The sequence below is a fragment of the Equus caballus genome, chromosome 10, assembly GCF_041296265.1.
Source record: "Equus caballus isolate H_3958 breed thoroughbred chromosome 10, TB-T2T, whole genome shotgun sequence".
In the NCBI taxonomy this organism is placed as follows: domain Eukaryota; kingdom Metazoa; phylum Chordata; class Mammalia; order Perissodactyla; family Equidae; genus Equus; species Equus caballus.
The window spans coordinates 20501487-20517046 of NC_091693.1; the positions used below are offsets into that span (position 1 = coordinate 20501487).

The 15560-nt window shown below is 61.0% G+C and overlaps 1 protein-coding gene across 2 annotated transcripts in view; it reads right to left on the reverse strand.

The window, feature by feature from the left end:
• The window catches only part of LRRC4B (leucine rich repeat containing 4B), a 38382-nt gene that overhangs the window by 9566 nt on the left and 13256 nt on the right, over nt 1-15560 (reverse strand). The window contains exons 1-2 of one of the 2 annotated variants that reach the window (XM_023650233.2): nt 15073-15210; nt 12403-12734 (exon numbers count right to left, since the gene is read on the reverse strand). In XM_023650233.2, coding sequence (XP_023506001.1) covers nt 12403-12699 — 297 coding nt within the window. In that variant the 5' untranslated portion in view covers nt 12700-12734; nt 15073-15210. Of the gene's footprint in view, nt 1-12402; nt 12735-15072; nt 15211-15560 lie in introns of those variants that run through there. The other variant, XM_023650234.2, reaches the window with a different exon arrangement.

Consider the following 15560-nt stretch of genomic DNA (forward strand, 5'->3'; position numbering starts at 1 on the left):
CTACATGTCCCTTCCTCCTTCATATTTGATGGTTTATGAGGAAATGGAGGTTCAAAGAGCTAAAGTCAGCTGCCCTCAGTCTCATATCCCCAAAGAAGCAGAACCAAGACCCAAAGTCTGCTTCTCCTGAATGTAAACTCGAGGTTTCCACCACACTGACCCACCCTAAACTGAGAGGGCTGGGCCATCTGTGGGTTTCTTTCTTTCTTTCTTTTTTTCTTTCTTTCTTTCTTTTTTTTTTTTTGCTGAGGAAGACTGGCCCTGAGCTAACCTCCATGTCAATCTTCCTGTTTTGTATGTGGGATGCCGCCACAGCGTGGTTTGATGAATGGTGTGTAGGTCTGCGTCTGGGATCCGAACCCACAAACCCTGGGCTGTCGAAGTAGAGTGTACGAACTTAACCACTACACCACCGGGCCGGCCCTGTCTGTGGGTTTCGATGTGCTTTTTGAGTTTCAAAGCCCGTTTGTTATTCACACGTCACCCATGTGTTGATTTGCTCATTTGACAGCTATTCTGCAAGCGCCTGCTATGTGTCAAACATCATGCCAGGCTCTGGGGATCCAGCTGTGGACAAGACAGCCACAGCCGTCTTCCTGGATCCTGACCTCGAGCGAGGGAGAGAGACTCTAAACATCATAAATACACAAATGACCATCTACGTGGCAATGCTGTAGACAGAGCCAGAGCACGGCCCAGGGTGCAGGGGGAGAGGCAGGCCCGGGGCCCCCATCGCACAGTCTGCAACCCCCCAGAGCACATGATCTCAGACCCCCTCTGATGCCGTGGGCCAGGTCACCCTCGTGGCTACCAACACAGAGCGGGATGGACCAGGTGGGGTTCCGCTTCTCGGAGCAGGCGGGTCCCCCACCCTCCCAGCCTGACGTCTTTGGCCTGACGGGACACTGACATTCTGTGGTGCAGCCGATGAGCCAGGCCGGGTCCCGCCCCTGAGAGCCACTCACCACTCAAGTCTTCAAGTCCCTGCACTCCTTCAGCCCACGTTTGCTGAGCCGTGTCCTGTCCACGCTCTGTGCCGAGTGACACAGGATCCGGACACCAGCCAGGCGAGGGAACACGGCCCCATCGGTGACCCCCCCAACCCCCAACGGGGGCCTCTGCCCTTTCATCCTGCAACTTGGCCTATGATTTACGGGACTTTCCACATCAATTGTGGCACATAAACATCGGGAACGCTGAAAAAACCTCACTGTGGTCTGTTGGGGTTTTTAAGAAAATAAACTGTCAAGAATGCCTTATTAAAAATTTAACCGTGGTTGGAAAATGATTAAGGGGATGGTTCATCTTAACACTATTAAGACAAATTGTTTTTATGTGATTGAAACGTAACAAACTCATAACAAAAGTTTAAGAAGCTTACTGTTAGGGTTGTTTTTTTTTTTTTTTTGCATTAATTTTTTTGTGTGTGTGAGGAAGATTGGCCCTGAGCTAACATCTATGCCCATCTTCCTTTATTTCGTATGTGGGATGCTGCCACAGCGTGGCTTGATGAGTGGTGCGTGGGTCTGCGCCTGGGGTCTTAACTTTCAAACCCTGGGCCACTGAAGTGGAGCGCATGAACTTAACCACTATGCCACCGGGCCAGCCCCCTGTACCATCGCTTTTGTGATGACTTCTCCTGTTTCCTCCTTCCCTGGGATAAGGGACTTGTGCCTCTCTTTTCAGTAGGGACTTCCCTGACTGCCGGAACAGGCTTGGGGGCCACTGAGGGCCCCTACCTCGCTCATGAGCTACTCAGACCTAGACGGGGCCTCCTTGGCCTCCTCCTCCATGGCCTGGGGACAGGGGTCCTGAGGACGGAGAAGAGCCTGTACCCCAGCACTCAGCACAGCCATGGGCGAGGCGGCCACTCAGAACCAAGCATCTCCTCCATCGGTGGAGTCCTTCATGGCCCTTTTGCTCCATATCACCTCTTCTCCCTCCCCAACATCAGATCCTAAGCTCATCCCCCCCAGGAGGCCCCAGGCCACGCCGGGCACTGACCTCCAACCAGCCTCGAGGCCCATGCCCCACCTTCCAGGAGCCCTACTGGGCGAGGGCAGCTGGGGCCAACCTCACAGCCTCCACCGGCGCCCCCCACCACCAGCGGGCCCTCCACTGCCACACCGGGCGGGGCTGGGAGAGCCCAGTGCCCCCCCATTTACTCGAGTGGAGAGAGCCCGAACTCCATTGGTCCTCAGCGCCCCAGATGACCACTGTGCTCGGACAGGCCTGTCCTTCCCCGTCCCCCAGCCCCGCCTGGCTCTTCTCAAGCTGAGCCGTGAAGCCGGGGGCGTGGGACTCTGGGGTCAGACAGCAGGTCCTGATGCAGGCTGCTCATCCGTGACCTCTATGCCTTGGGTGCATTTAGACCTCAGGGGGCCTGTCTCCCCGTCTGTGCAGCGGGGCTCCCAAGATCCACCTCCAGGGACTAGTGAGAGGGTTTCCACATGCGGGGGTGGCGGCTGGCACCCGGTCAGGGCACCACGCATGGCCATGCCTGTCACCCCCGTCCCCCTCCTCCTCCTCCACGCCGGAGCTCATGCCCTCCCCTCCCGGGATGCCAGCCCAGCCCCTGCACCTGCCGGGGCCGCGTCACTCCAGCCTTCCTGGGAAAGCCTTTCTCCTCGCCACGCCCTCCTAACCACATCTGCCTGGGGAGACGTCTTCCTCCCCATGTGACCGTCCATCCACGCGCCTGTGCATCCCCCCTCCTCCCGCCCTCCCCCTTCTCCTTCCATTCCCCGCCCCCCCATGCCTCCTGAGGCGTCCTGGGTTGCTGAGTCTGGCCCGATGCCCTATCCCCCATGACAGAGAGCGGTAAGATCTAATCAGAGCGACGGGCCAGCAGCTGAGTGCACCCCAACTCTGCCTGAGGCAGTGAGTGGTGGTGGGGGCGAGTGGGGTCAGGTGAAGGGTCAGGTCGGGGTCAAACATCTTCTTCCCAGGAAGCGTCCCTGGCCCCCCGACGCCCCTCCTGCTTGACGATGCTGCTCAGCTCTCGTCTCCGTCTGGCGCAGCCCGGGATGGTCCCGGCTGACCTTCAGCACTGTTGCCGTCTCCACCCAGCTTCGTGGGGGCACACAGAAGGTGCTCAATAAACCAATCAGGGATGGGAACGGGGTGCCGCAGACGAGCCAGGGAGGGCCCACGGGTCTCAGGCGGGCTCCCTGCTCAGAGGCTGTTTGCAGGCAGAGACAAGACCTGCTTCACGGCGTCATCGTCACGAAGATGAAACTACCAGTATCTGTAACCCGCGAGGAGGATGCCTGACAGGGGTCGCGGCGGGCGACCGCGGCTCTCCCAGGTGCAGAGCCCAGAGAGCGACGGACGGAGAAGCATCGGGACTGGCGTTGAAGACTTCGAGTTCCACCGCCGGCCAGCCTGGGCTGATCCCAATTCCACTTCCCAACGTGGCATCTCGCACGAGGGTCTCCTGTCCTCAGGGTTCCTCGTTTGTAGGATGGAGATAAGGACTCGCTCACAGGGCTGCCATGAGGTTCAAGTTCGCCGACCGACTGTGGAACTAGGACCCGGGGTGATGCTGGGGGCCACCACATCCTCCTGTGCCCGGTCCTGGCGGGGGGCAGACTCAGAGAGGGTGCGTGATGGTGGAGGGGAGCTCAGCTGCAGAGTGGGGAGGAGCCCCCACCGGCCCCTCCCCCAGGGCTGTCATGAGGTCAAAGGCCACAGGGCTCTGCAAGTCGGGCAAGCGGTTCTCTGATTGGTTCATTCAACCGCTGTATTTTCGGGCCCATGGTGTGTGTCAGGCGCTATGCTGAGCGCTGGGGCCAGTGGCGACCGACACCGGTGTGCACAGGTGTGATCAACATATTCGGGGGACCCGGGGGACCAGTGGGGCTGGAGTGGACGGGGGAGAATGCACCTCTGACATCAACACATTTCCCAGAGTCAAGAAGGACGACAGCGACTGTAATGATGGTCCCACTGTCCACACTCACTGGACCTTCTCGGCCGCTCATCACTCGCTGGGACCTCTGCTAATCCGTCGTGCATGTGCTGCCTCATCCGATCTGCTGACAACCACACGCCCCCAGAGCCTCAAGGGGTGCCTGGCACACGGGGGCCCTCAGGACGCACTCGTCCAAAGAATGAAGGCATCGAATTTCTCAGCAGCTCTATGACGAGGGACTGTATTATCCCCACTTTACGGCTGCCAGAACGGAGGTGCAGACAGGTTCCAGAATGTGCAAAGGCCCCGGGGCCAGGAAGCAGCAGAGTTGTGAGTCGCTCTCCCCCACAGTCGTAAGCGCTGGCACTCACTCGGTGAATGGGAGGGTGGAAGAGTATTCCAGAAAGAGGAAACAGCAAGTGTGAAGGTGCTGAGCTGAGAGGGAGCGGAAAGGGCCAACGTGACCCCCCTCCCTGTGCAGGAGGAGGGAGGCGCCAGGCGGGAGCTGGAGGGTGGGCGGGGCCGTGTCCTCAAGGACTCTGCTTATCACCGTGGGAAACAGGTGGACCCACTTGTGGGACCGAATTAGAAAGAAGTGGAGGCTCCATGGCGTCCGACTCCATCAAGTGTGGCGTGTGGCGTCCTTTCCCGAGCTGGCTCACTGACAGTCCCCGGGGTCGGCGGTCACACCGGAGTCCCAGGCACCCTTGGCTCCCCTCCCGCTCCAGGCCGAGGGGCGCAGATGGTTCTCCGTGGAGTAAAGGGGGAGGCGTCCCACCCGCGCCTCCTCGGGCTCCATGAGCTTCTAGATCGACAGGTGGGCAGAGTGGGAGCCGCACGCTGGCAATGACGCCAGGACCCACCTTTGGAAATGGATACGGAAGCTGTGGTCTCTTCATCGGATAGAATATTACCCAACGACACAAAAGGGAGAGAGAAAAAGCCACAGCTGCAGGAAACAACGAGGGTGAGACCCAGCCGCGGGGGCAGCAAGGAGCGTGGATGTGATTCCCTCTGCGGGCGGCTCAGAGCCGGTCCCCGGAGTCAGAGGTCAGCGGAGGGGCTGTCCCTGGGGCGAGGGGGGAGGCGACGGGAGGAGGGCATGGGGGTTCCGGGGGGCTCCTTATGTTCCATTTCTCCCCCTGGCTGGCGTTTTCGTGGCCGTTCTCCTCCGGATGATCCTTGGATCCGGACTCTTGTGTCTGTGTTCTTCTCTGTGTGCGTGTCATACGTCATCAGAGAAATAAGTCGAGAAGAAACAGACAGGGCATCAGGGGGCCCATCTGACGGGTGTGGAAACTGAGGCCCAGAGAGGCGATGGGATTATCCGGGGTTATGGGGATCTGCACGCCCCCAAGATGATGTTCCTGGAGGGTGAAGGAGAGGAAAGCGGAGGGCGACGGGAGCTGGAGAGGCCACGTCAGACGGAAAGTCCCAGCAGCCAAGGGCGGCGGCTCCTTCCCGCCCAGAGGACGTGGGGTCAACGGCCTGCAGGCAGGGGGCTGTCCAGAAGACCTCAGATCCCTCAGCCCACGTCTCCTTCCTTCAAGGGTCTGGCTGGGAAAAGTCCATCTACCGAAAACCTCCCCATATTTCCTGATGCCGAGGGATCAGCCACCTGGAAAACCTGCTAGGCAGCTGTGAAGCCATCCCCGGCGTCCGCCTTGGCGATGCTCTATGGCGCCTTTTGCTTTGAGACAAATTCACCTTCCTGGAGCCCGCACCGCTGGCTCGCGGGGGCCGAGGACAAGCCATCGGGCCGCCACCGGCTGGGCGACCTCGGGGCCACCCGCATCTCCCTTCCCACATCCACATCCGTCAGACCCCCTCTCCCGGGAATAATGGGGCCTCGTGGGAGAGCGCACCCCTCGCCGGCTGCCCCGCCGGGCGGTGGGGGACGGGGAAGACAGTCCACCAACTTTAGCTCCTTCTCCCTCCTCCTGGGAAGACGGAGCAGCTGCCAGGACCGACTTTTTTCTTGAGCTTGTGAAACGTTTTGTACTTCATGATGTTTCATTTCTCCCGACGGCGGAAAGCATGGAACGCGCTCTCTGAAGAAGATCTGGCGAATCAAGGAAAGAGAAGGAAGAAATGAAAGGTCCTCCCTCGCGCTGGTGTTCACCTTCCTGGTTTTTGTTTTCCAGTGAAGTTTTGAAAACAAATCGGACGTCCTCCTGGCGTCCCCTGAAAGTTCAGTATCACGTGTGAGGATTTCCACGTGTCGTTCGAGGTTCTCTGAAGCTCCGGTCGGGACAGCGGCGGGACGCTCCGTCGTGAGGACCCGGGGCTGTCCCTGCGTCTGGCTGTGGGCCTCCCTCCACACGACTCGGGTGTCTCCTTCCCGTGGGGCGACTGGGTCTTGGGGCAGAAGGACACTTCCTCGTCCAACGCCTGCACACGTGTTGCCCACGCGGCCTCATAGGGGAGCCTGGGGGGGCCCGGGGTGGCCCCCTTGAAGCCTTGGGGGATCAGGGTACCTGTTGGGTTAAGTACCCACGTGGCCTCTGACTCAGCAATTCCCCTTGGTGGCCGTGCCACTGGGGGTGGGGGTTGGTGCATCCTCACGCGGCTCCCACATGGGTCCTGATCGGGATGGGGGGGCCATCAAGGGGGATTCTGCAGCAGTGACAGTCACGGAGCAGACACACACACACACACACACACAGGGACGTGGATGGCTCAGAAAAACCCAGGCCGAGAGGAAATAGTGAGACAAAGAAAAACATCTATAACGCAGCCTCATTTACATAAATTAAAAACACACGCGCACAAAGCCGCAAGAAGCATTTTGCAAGAACACACACAAGCGGAGAGAGTCACAGTAAACACATTAGGAGGGTGGCTCTGGGGAGGAGGGGACCCAGGCGGGGGCATGGACGGACCTAAGGCAGTGAGGAGAATGGAGACGGGGAGCGAGGGCTCCCGTGGCCGGGGGAGGGCTCTGCCTCATGGGAGGACGAGCGGGCAGCTGTAGCCTGGACCCACAAGGATGAGGAGGAGCAGGATGCTTCCCCAGGGAGCGAGCGCCTGGCCCCACCCCACTTCCCCAGGGGCTGCGCAGGATGGTGGCAGGTGGTCTGCCCTGAGTGGCATCGGGGCTGTGAGGCAGACTGTGTGTCACAGGCCCCCTGCCCTACTAGGCACCTTGGCAGGCTCTGGGCTTGCACGTCCCTGTCCAATCTCAAAAGCAATTAGGGGGCCCAAGGAAGACTGCTGATTTTTTTTTTTTTTTTTTTTTGGTGAGGAAGATTGGGCCTGAGCTAACATCTGTTGCCAATCTTCCTCTTTTTTCTCTCCTCCCTAAAGCCCCTGTCCATAGCTGTATATCCCAGTTGTAGGTCATTCTAGTTCCTCTATGTGGGACACCGCCACAGCATGGCTTCATGAGCCGTGTCATGTCCGCGCCCGGGATCCAACCATCCACCCAGGCAGAGCGCAAACTTAACCACTCAGTCACAGGGCTGGCCCCATGACTGCCGTTTTTTTAAAAAAATTATTTTGCCCATGAAGGGCATTAAAACCACCACCTCCAGCCCCTGCCATCCCCATCATGTCGCAGAAGGGCATCTGAAAGGTGGACGCCATCGTCCCAGAGAGAGGCCGGCGCGGCCACTCAGCGCACGTAGTGGCGTCCCTGCGCCACCGTATGGCCCTCCCCACCCCGCGGGCCAGGGGCGAGGGGGAGCGGGTGATGGGAACCCCGGGCGCTCCCAGATCTCACGGGAGATGCAGGGATTTGCTGCCTGCTCCGCCGACAGATGGTCCCCCCGCCTCTGCCGGGTCCCCTGGGGCGGGAGCCCGGGAGCTGCCTTCCCGTCGCCCACAAATAGCTACTGAGCTCCTACTGTGCGCCCAGCTCTGCTCTGGGTGCTGGGGACACGGCAGGGTGCGGGGCGACGTCCCTGCCCTCACAGAGGTGACTGTGCCCGGGATCCGAGTCAGACGACAAGCAAGTGACAAGCGGACCCCGGGATTCAGGCCATGTCTACGGGGCTTTGGTGCCAGGCCTCAGGTGTGTGCATGTGTGTGTGCGTGTGTGTATGTGTGCGCGCGTGTGTATGTGCGTGTGTGCATGTGTGTGTGTGTGTGTGTATACACTTGGGGAGATCACAGCCACCGTGAGGGAGGAGAACACTCAAATGAGAGGACACACAGGACCCACAGGGCTGCACGTCTCTGATCTTCCCTCCAACCCTGCAATTCCACGTCTAGGGATTTATCCCCAAGGGCAGAAACCAGCCCCGAGGATGTTCGCTGCAGTGTTGTTTATATGGATCAAGACACTGGAAATCAGAAGGGAGCACAGGGAGCTAACCAACAGGACACCCATGCACCGGGCGCCTATGTGCTCATTAAAATTGAGAGCATAGACGAATGTTGGTATCAGGGAGAAACATGTTCACGGTTATGCTCCTAGTTGCCAAAAGCCAGTTGCAAATCAGTATAAAATGCTGTGATTCCTTTTCTTTTTTCTTTTTTTTTGCTGAGGAAGAGTGGCCCTGAGCAGACATCTGTGCCAATCTTCCTCTATTTTGTATGTGGGATGCCGCCACCTCAACATGGCTTGATGAGCAGTGTGTAGGTCCCTGCCCGGGATCCGAACCTGTGAACCCCGGGACGCACTTAATCACTATGCCGTCGAGCCGGCCCCATGAAATGCTGATTCCATTTTCTCTTTAAAATAAAAGGTGAGAAATCCGTTTACAGACCCGATCCCGTGGTCCAACACTGAGAAGCCGCCAGAGAGGATCTGATGGAGACACCCAGAGCTTTGCGAGTTACCTGTGGGTGTCAAATTGCACTTGGCTTTCATCCCTGTGTTTTTGCTTAAGTATATTTTCTAGTTTTTCCAAATGAATTTGTATTCATTCAGTAGGAAATAATTTTAAAAAATACATTTACAAAGGCACAGAAATGAGCCAGGAAGGCTTTGAAACACAATGCAAACAGTACTTATTTATAGCTAGGTGGGTGGACTAGGGGTGATTATTTTTCTTTTCTTTTCTTTTTTTTTTTGGTGAGGGAGATTGGCCCTGAGCTAACCTCTGTGCCAATCTTCCTCTATTTTATGTGAGATGCAGCCACAGCATGGCTGATGAGCAGTGTGTATGTCCACGCCTGGGATCTGAACCCGAGAACCCTGGGCCGCTGAAGCAGAGTGCGAGAACTTAACCACTGTACCACCGGGCTGGCCCCAGAGAGTGTGGGGATTTCGAGTCGTGTTTTCCATCCTTTAACAACGTCCCTTTCTGTGTGTGCTGCACAATGTCTGCGACACAGGGATGCAGCAGCTGGGGGTGTGACACAAATAAATTCACGTCTGTCCCTGGGGCTCCCATGCACATGCTGACAGGGACACAGATCTAAAGGGTTTGGGGGCCAGTGGCCTGGGAGATGGGTGACAGACGCATGAGCAACAGGTCCGACCAGAGGAGCCAGCTTGGACCTAAAACCTTGGTGTCACCCTCCCTCTCTCTGTTCCCGAATCCGCTCTGTTGGAACATCCTGTTGTCTCCACCTTCAAAACAGACCCAGACTCTGCCCACCCCTCACCGTCCGCCCCTCACTGCCTCCTCCACCTGGCCTGTGCCGAGCGCCAGCATCCCTCTCCTGAGCCGGCACCGGCCTCCCCCCGTCACCCTCGCCCTACAGTCTGTTCCTCACACCACAGCCAGAGAGAACCAAGTCAGAGGCCTCCTGTCCTCTGCTCCTCCCATCTCATTGAGAGAAGAGCCCAAGTCCTTACTGCAGACCACCTGCAGGATCTGTCCCTTTGTCCCTCTCTGCCCTCACCTCCTGCCCTCTCCTGCTGGCTCACTCTGTTCCAGCCACACCAACCTCACCATTCCTCCAACACACCAGGCAGGCTCCCACCTCAGGGCCTTTGCACGTGCAGTCCCCGGCCGGGAATGCCCTTCCCCAGACATCCATGTGTCTCCCACCTTCACCTCCTCCAAATATTTGCTCAAATGTCACCTTCTCCATGAGGCCACCTTGACCTCTGGGTCTTTAAGCAGCAGCCACCATCCCTTCCCCACCTATGTCGTTTCCCACAGCCCTTAGCATCTTTAACCCACAGCTCCATCACTTACGCATCCTGCCTACGTCTAGAAGGCGGGCTCAGGGAGGGCGGGCTGGCTGTCGGTTTTGCTCACGGATGCGTTCCGAGGGCCAAGACAACCAGAGACACTTAATGAACAGACGCATCCAGGGCGGGGATGTCCTGGGGGGTGGGGAGCTGCGGGCCCAGGGGGAAGGTGGTGGTGGGACCCTCGCTTGGGGGACCCCAGGGCCAAAGAGAGGCACCTTCAGGCAGAGAGAGAGAGCCTGAGTAACTTCTCGGCGCTGGGAGAGCAACTGGCTCAGAGGAGAGGGTGGCGGGGCCGGCCCTGCCTTGGGGAACTTGGGTACCACAGAAAAGAGCCCGGACTTCATTCCTTGGAGTCCGGGTGCCTTCCGAGGGCTTTGGGCAGAGGAGAGCGCCCCTCTGGGAGGATGGGCTGGATATAGAGTCAGGAGGTGGCAGGGGCTGGTGGTGCTTTTTTTCTTATGCTTTTTTTTTGGTGAGGAAGATTGGCCCTGAGCTAACATCTGTTGCCAAACTTCCTCTTTTTTTTCCCTCCGCAAAGTGCCAGCACATAGTTGTATATTTTAGTTGTACGTCCTTCTAGTTCTACGTGGGACGCCGCCACAGCATAGCCTGATGAATGGTGCCATGTCTGCACCCAGGATCTGAACCGGCGAACCCTGGGCCGCCAAAGCAGAGTGCATGAAGTTAACCACTCGGCCATGGGCCGGCCCTGCTGTTGGTCACTACTGCGAATCAGGGTCCACAGGGCGGCGAGCAGCACCCAGCACAGGGCCAGGTGCTCAGCAAACGCTTGTGGGACGCAATTGTTCAGTGAGCTCCCCAGAGAGGAAACGGTCAGGCTTCACGTAAAGGACGGAGCCGTGGCCTCGGGCTGCGGGTAGGGTGGGCTCCACAAGTCCGCATCCCAGGTGCTCCCTGACGCGCCTGCATCACCTCCGCGCCGCCGGCTCCATCTCTCTAACATCATCCCAGCCCCACGTGGCATCCCATCGATTTTCCCGCTAGGACATAAGCTGCCCACCCAGGGCCGGGTAGGGGCCTGGCGGGTCTGGGTCACGGCCGAGAACAGGGCTTGGCACAGAGCCGGTGCTGGTGGCATCTGTTGAACGTCACGTGAGTCAATGAAGGACGGACGGACGGATGGAGGATGGGGCAGGTGGACGGTGGGAAGGAAGCGAGAGTGTCGGCCCCCTCAAGGGAGACGGGACGGAGCGGCTGGGCCTACACCTGGAGGGAGGGGCCGCGGACCCAGCGCGCTGGCAGAGCAGCCGCCCCGTCGGAGGGGGGCCAGGAGCCACACGTCCTGCCCAGCAGGGGTGGGAGGATGTGACGTGGCCCCTTACGTCTCTAGCTTCACTGGTCCTGGCCCCACGGCCACCCAGGAAGGAACAGCCTTCTTGCCATTGGCAGCCCCCTGGGCAGGTCCCCCTAAGAGGTCCCCTCTCTGCCCCACGGAGGGGAGCCCTGGTCCCCAGGCTCTCAGGACACTGACAGGGGCCGCTGACCCTTCCCCCTCCCCTGGGAGAGAGGGAGCTGGGCAAGGAGAGGCCTGGAGGGGACTGGATGGGGGACGGACAGTGGTACTCAACCAGGGGCAATGCCTGCTGGGAATATCTGGCAGCATCCGGGGACGTTTCTGGAACCGGGGGCAGGTGCTACTGGCATCTAATGGTCCAGCCTGGGGATGCTGCTCAGCATCCCACGGCACACAGGACGGTCCCCGAACCAAGGATGATGTGGCTCCTGGGTCACCAGAGCAGAGAAGGAGACCCTGCCCTCAAAAACCCCAGCTCTGCCCCTCAAGCATAATTTGTGGCCCATCTCAATCACAGTCACAATTAATCGGACGGGAAGCGCCCCATCTGAGCACCAGCCACGCGCCAGCACCAGCATTGGGAGGCAGGATGGGAGCCCCGGACTGCACGGCTCGCGAGTCCAGGTGCCCGATGCTCCTGGATCCCCGACAAGCAGGCACCCGTCAGCCCCCACACCGGCCCCTGGGGGCCGTGGCCCTTCTCAGCCCCAGTTTTCAGATGAAGAAACCGAGGCGTGGAGTCACGTGGTCCCCCACGGCGCAGACGGCACAGAGGCCTTGTGGAAGGGTCACTCCCGGCCCGACCTGTGACTCCAGGGCCAGGCCAGGTGGCAGGCTCACCTGTCCTGTGCTGTAGGGGGCAGGAAGGCGGTCCCACCCCGGGGCCCCAAATGCCGGCAGAGACAGGGGGCCGGGTGCCTGCGAAAACCCAGACAGCCTGGCTCGAGTGGCCAGGATGCAGACAGCATCTCGTAAGTGCCCAGGGGATGGGTGTGGGGATGTCCCGAAGGCCCTCGCCAGCTCAGGGGGGATGGACCGGCCACCCCAGCGCCCGGTGTTCCCCCGCGGCTGCGGTCGGCTCACCTGGATGCTGTTCTCCTGCAGGTTCAGGTACCGCGTGTTGACAGGGATGCTGGCCGGCACCTCAGCCAGCTCTCTCCGCGTGCAGATCACCCGGCTGGCCTGGTTGCTGCAGGAGCAGGCCGCGGGGCAGGAGGGGGCCGACGAGGAGCCCCCTCCGGCGGCTGAGGTCACGGCCACGCCGCCCCCGCCAGCCCCCAGGGGTGGGGAGAAGAGCCAGAGGAAGAGCAGGGCCCCGTGGGGCCAGGACATCCTACCGGGCAGCAGCGGGGGGCACGGGGAGCCGCGGGCGCGCGCCATCCTCAATGATCATGCTCCGCGTGGGCGCCGGGGGGCTGTGGGGGAGAGAGAGGGAGAGGCTCAGTGAGGCACAGGACCCTCGCGTGGCCTGGCTGCTCCCCACACCCAGGCGGCTCTCTGCCACCATTGTCCCCTCCCTGCCCCACGCTCAGGACCCGAGGGGACGCGGCTGCCCGGTTCCCGTGGAGGGAGAGACCATCCCGGATGGGCCGAGCCAACCAGCTGAGGGACACAGAGCCGGAGGAGGGCAGGGGGCACTGGCCCTGTTCTCCCCTCGTCTCCTCTCGGGTTGGGAAGACTTTCTGCCCATTGCACAGAACTGAAAACTGAGGCTGGGGGAGACGGAGAGCTTGCCCAAGGCCGCGTGGCCAGTGCGGGAACCAGATTCAAAATGGCTCTTTGCACGATTTCAAAAAGGCAGATAGACAGAGATGGAGAGAGAGTCCGATGGACACAAGAGACAGAGAAAGGGCGCAGGGCCAAGCCAGGAAGGCTGGGTGAAGCTCTGGCTCCCAACACAGTGCCCGCCTGGGTCCCCTCGCCGCCTGCGTGGGCCTCTGGGAGGGGAGTCCAGCCTCCTGTCCCACCCCTTTGCTTCTCCCTCCCTGGGGGTGTCTGCAAAGAAGCCCAGGGCCCCAGCACCGCGCACGCCCTCCCATCAGGCCCGGCCCAGCCGCACGCGGCTCCTCAGTCTGCCATCAGTCCAGGCCTGTGGCCTCGCACAGCAAGAAGGATCCGAGTTAGACTTGGGGGGAACCTGGAGGAGAGGGTGAGGTGCCTGTCGAGGCGACGGGTGTGGGCAGGTGAGGCTGGGAGGTGGCAGGTGGGGGAGGGAGGTGACGAGGGGCAGGAGGTGGCCGAGGGTGGCCTGGGGTGGCGGCACCGGCCGGGAGCACCCCTTTGGCTAGGATTGCAGGTGCTCAAGGCAAAGACAGCGTCTGCCAGTCTGAGCCAGTAGGTGCCACAGGCCGGCGCCTGGCGGTGGATGGGGAGGGCGCGAGGGGCCAGGCCGCTGAACCTGAGCTCAAGGCGGGGACAGGGCAGCGTGGGGCCAGGTCTTCCCACCCCCATCTGCCTCAGACAACGGCCGGAAAGAGGGCTGGGCTGATTGCGACATGAACAACAATGACCACAGCAATAATAATAGCAGCCCCGAAGGCCAAGGAAGCTGTCTATGCACCACGCTCCGCACACGGGTGTCCGACGGAAGCCTCGCGGGAACTGCTGGAGGAAGCTGCTCCAGGAGGGGACACCGCCCGGCCCAGGGCGTCGAGCCGGCTGGAGAGGGGCGGAGGGGGCACGTGGCCCCGGGTCTCGAGGACACACAGAGGCACCGCGCCCATCAGCACTGCGCCAGCCCGGCCGGCCCCGGGGTCCCCACGATCGGGGGTGGGGTGGGGGGGCGGGTGCTCAGATACACACCCGAGATGCTCACACCACCAGCAGGGGCCGGGCACGCCCTCCTGCGGCCGGCTCCCAGAGCCACGGACGCACACGCCTGCACACACACACACGCACGCGTTACTCCCTCCTGCGGCTCCAAGATGAGTTCAACTCAGACAGAGATGCATGTGCATTTGTGTGTGTGCCTGAGTGTGAGAGAGCAAGACGGGAGCTACACAGAGGGACAGGGGGACAGAGAGACAGAGGCATAGAGAGACAGACAGAGGGACAGAGAGAGAGACAGAGGGACTGAGGAACAGGGAGACAGAGGGACAGAGAGACAGACAAACAGAGGGACCCAGGGACAGAGAGACAAAGGGACAGAGACAGACAGAGGGACACAGATAGAGACAGAGGGACAGAGAGACAGAGGGACAGACAGACAAAGAGACAGAGGGACAGACAGAGAGAAAGACAAACTGAGAGACAGAGAGACACAGACAGAGGGACAGAGAGACAGACAGAGGGACAGACAGACAGAGGGACCGAGAGGGGTGATTCTGTTTGTTCCGGCTCGTCTGTCCCCCTGGCGGCTGGGGGCCGTGCACTTCTCTCTCTCTGTGTCCCTGTGAGGGGATGGGGTCCCCTATGCCTGGAGTGTGAGGGGATGCCCACAGCCGGTGCTCGTCCCGCGGCCTCTCCAGCCCGGCGAGGACCCGGCCCACACCCTCCAGGCCAGGATTTGTGGCTGGGGGACCCCAGGCCGCATGGACAGCCCTTGGAACCCGCTGCACACGCCCGGGGCCAGGCCGCCGCCCGCACCATCTCTCCCTCCGCATCGCACCGTCTCTCCCTCCGCATCGCGCCCTCGGCCAGCCCGCATCCCCCCATCGCTGCTTCGGCAGCGGCTGGGCCTCCCTCCCTCCCTCCTTCGCCCTCCGCCATCTCCGTCCTTGTCCCCCCCCAACACACACAACGAGGGACACTCACCCCGGTGGCTCGGCTTCCGCTGGGCCTCTCCCTGCGCCCCAGGCCCCCCCTCCGCATGCCGCCAGCCGGCCGGGGGGCTCTGCCTCCCCAGTTCTCCAGGGCTTCCCGTCGAGGTGATGCTGGGGGGGGGCGCAGGGGCTTCTTGGGTCTCCCCGCGCCCCCCCCTCCTGGCCTGTCGCCCTTCCCACCCCCGGGGAGGCCGTCTGGGGCTCTGCAGCCGCCTCCTCCCTTCCTGCTGCCTCCTCCTGTCTCCCACCCCCACCTCTACCTCCACTACTCACCCCACACCAGCCTCTGTTCTCTCCACCCACTGACCCCGGCCCCCTTCTCTGCTCTCCCTGGCCCCCTGCGTCCGTCCTGTCCCTCTCCTCAGGCCCCAAACAACCCCTCTTCAGGCTCCCGCCTCACTGCATCGCCTCCCTCAGGACCCCCAGGCTCCCTCTCTCCTCCTCCTCCATCTCCTCCTCACTCTCGCTCTGTCCCCATCG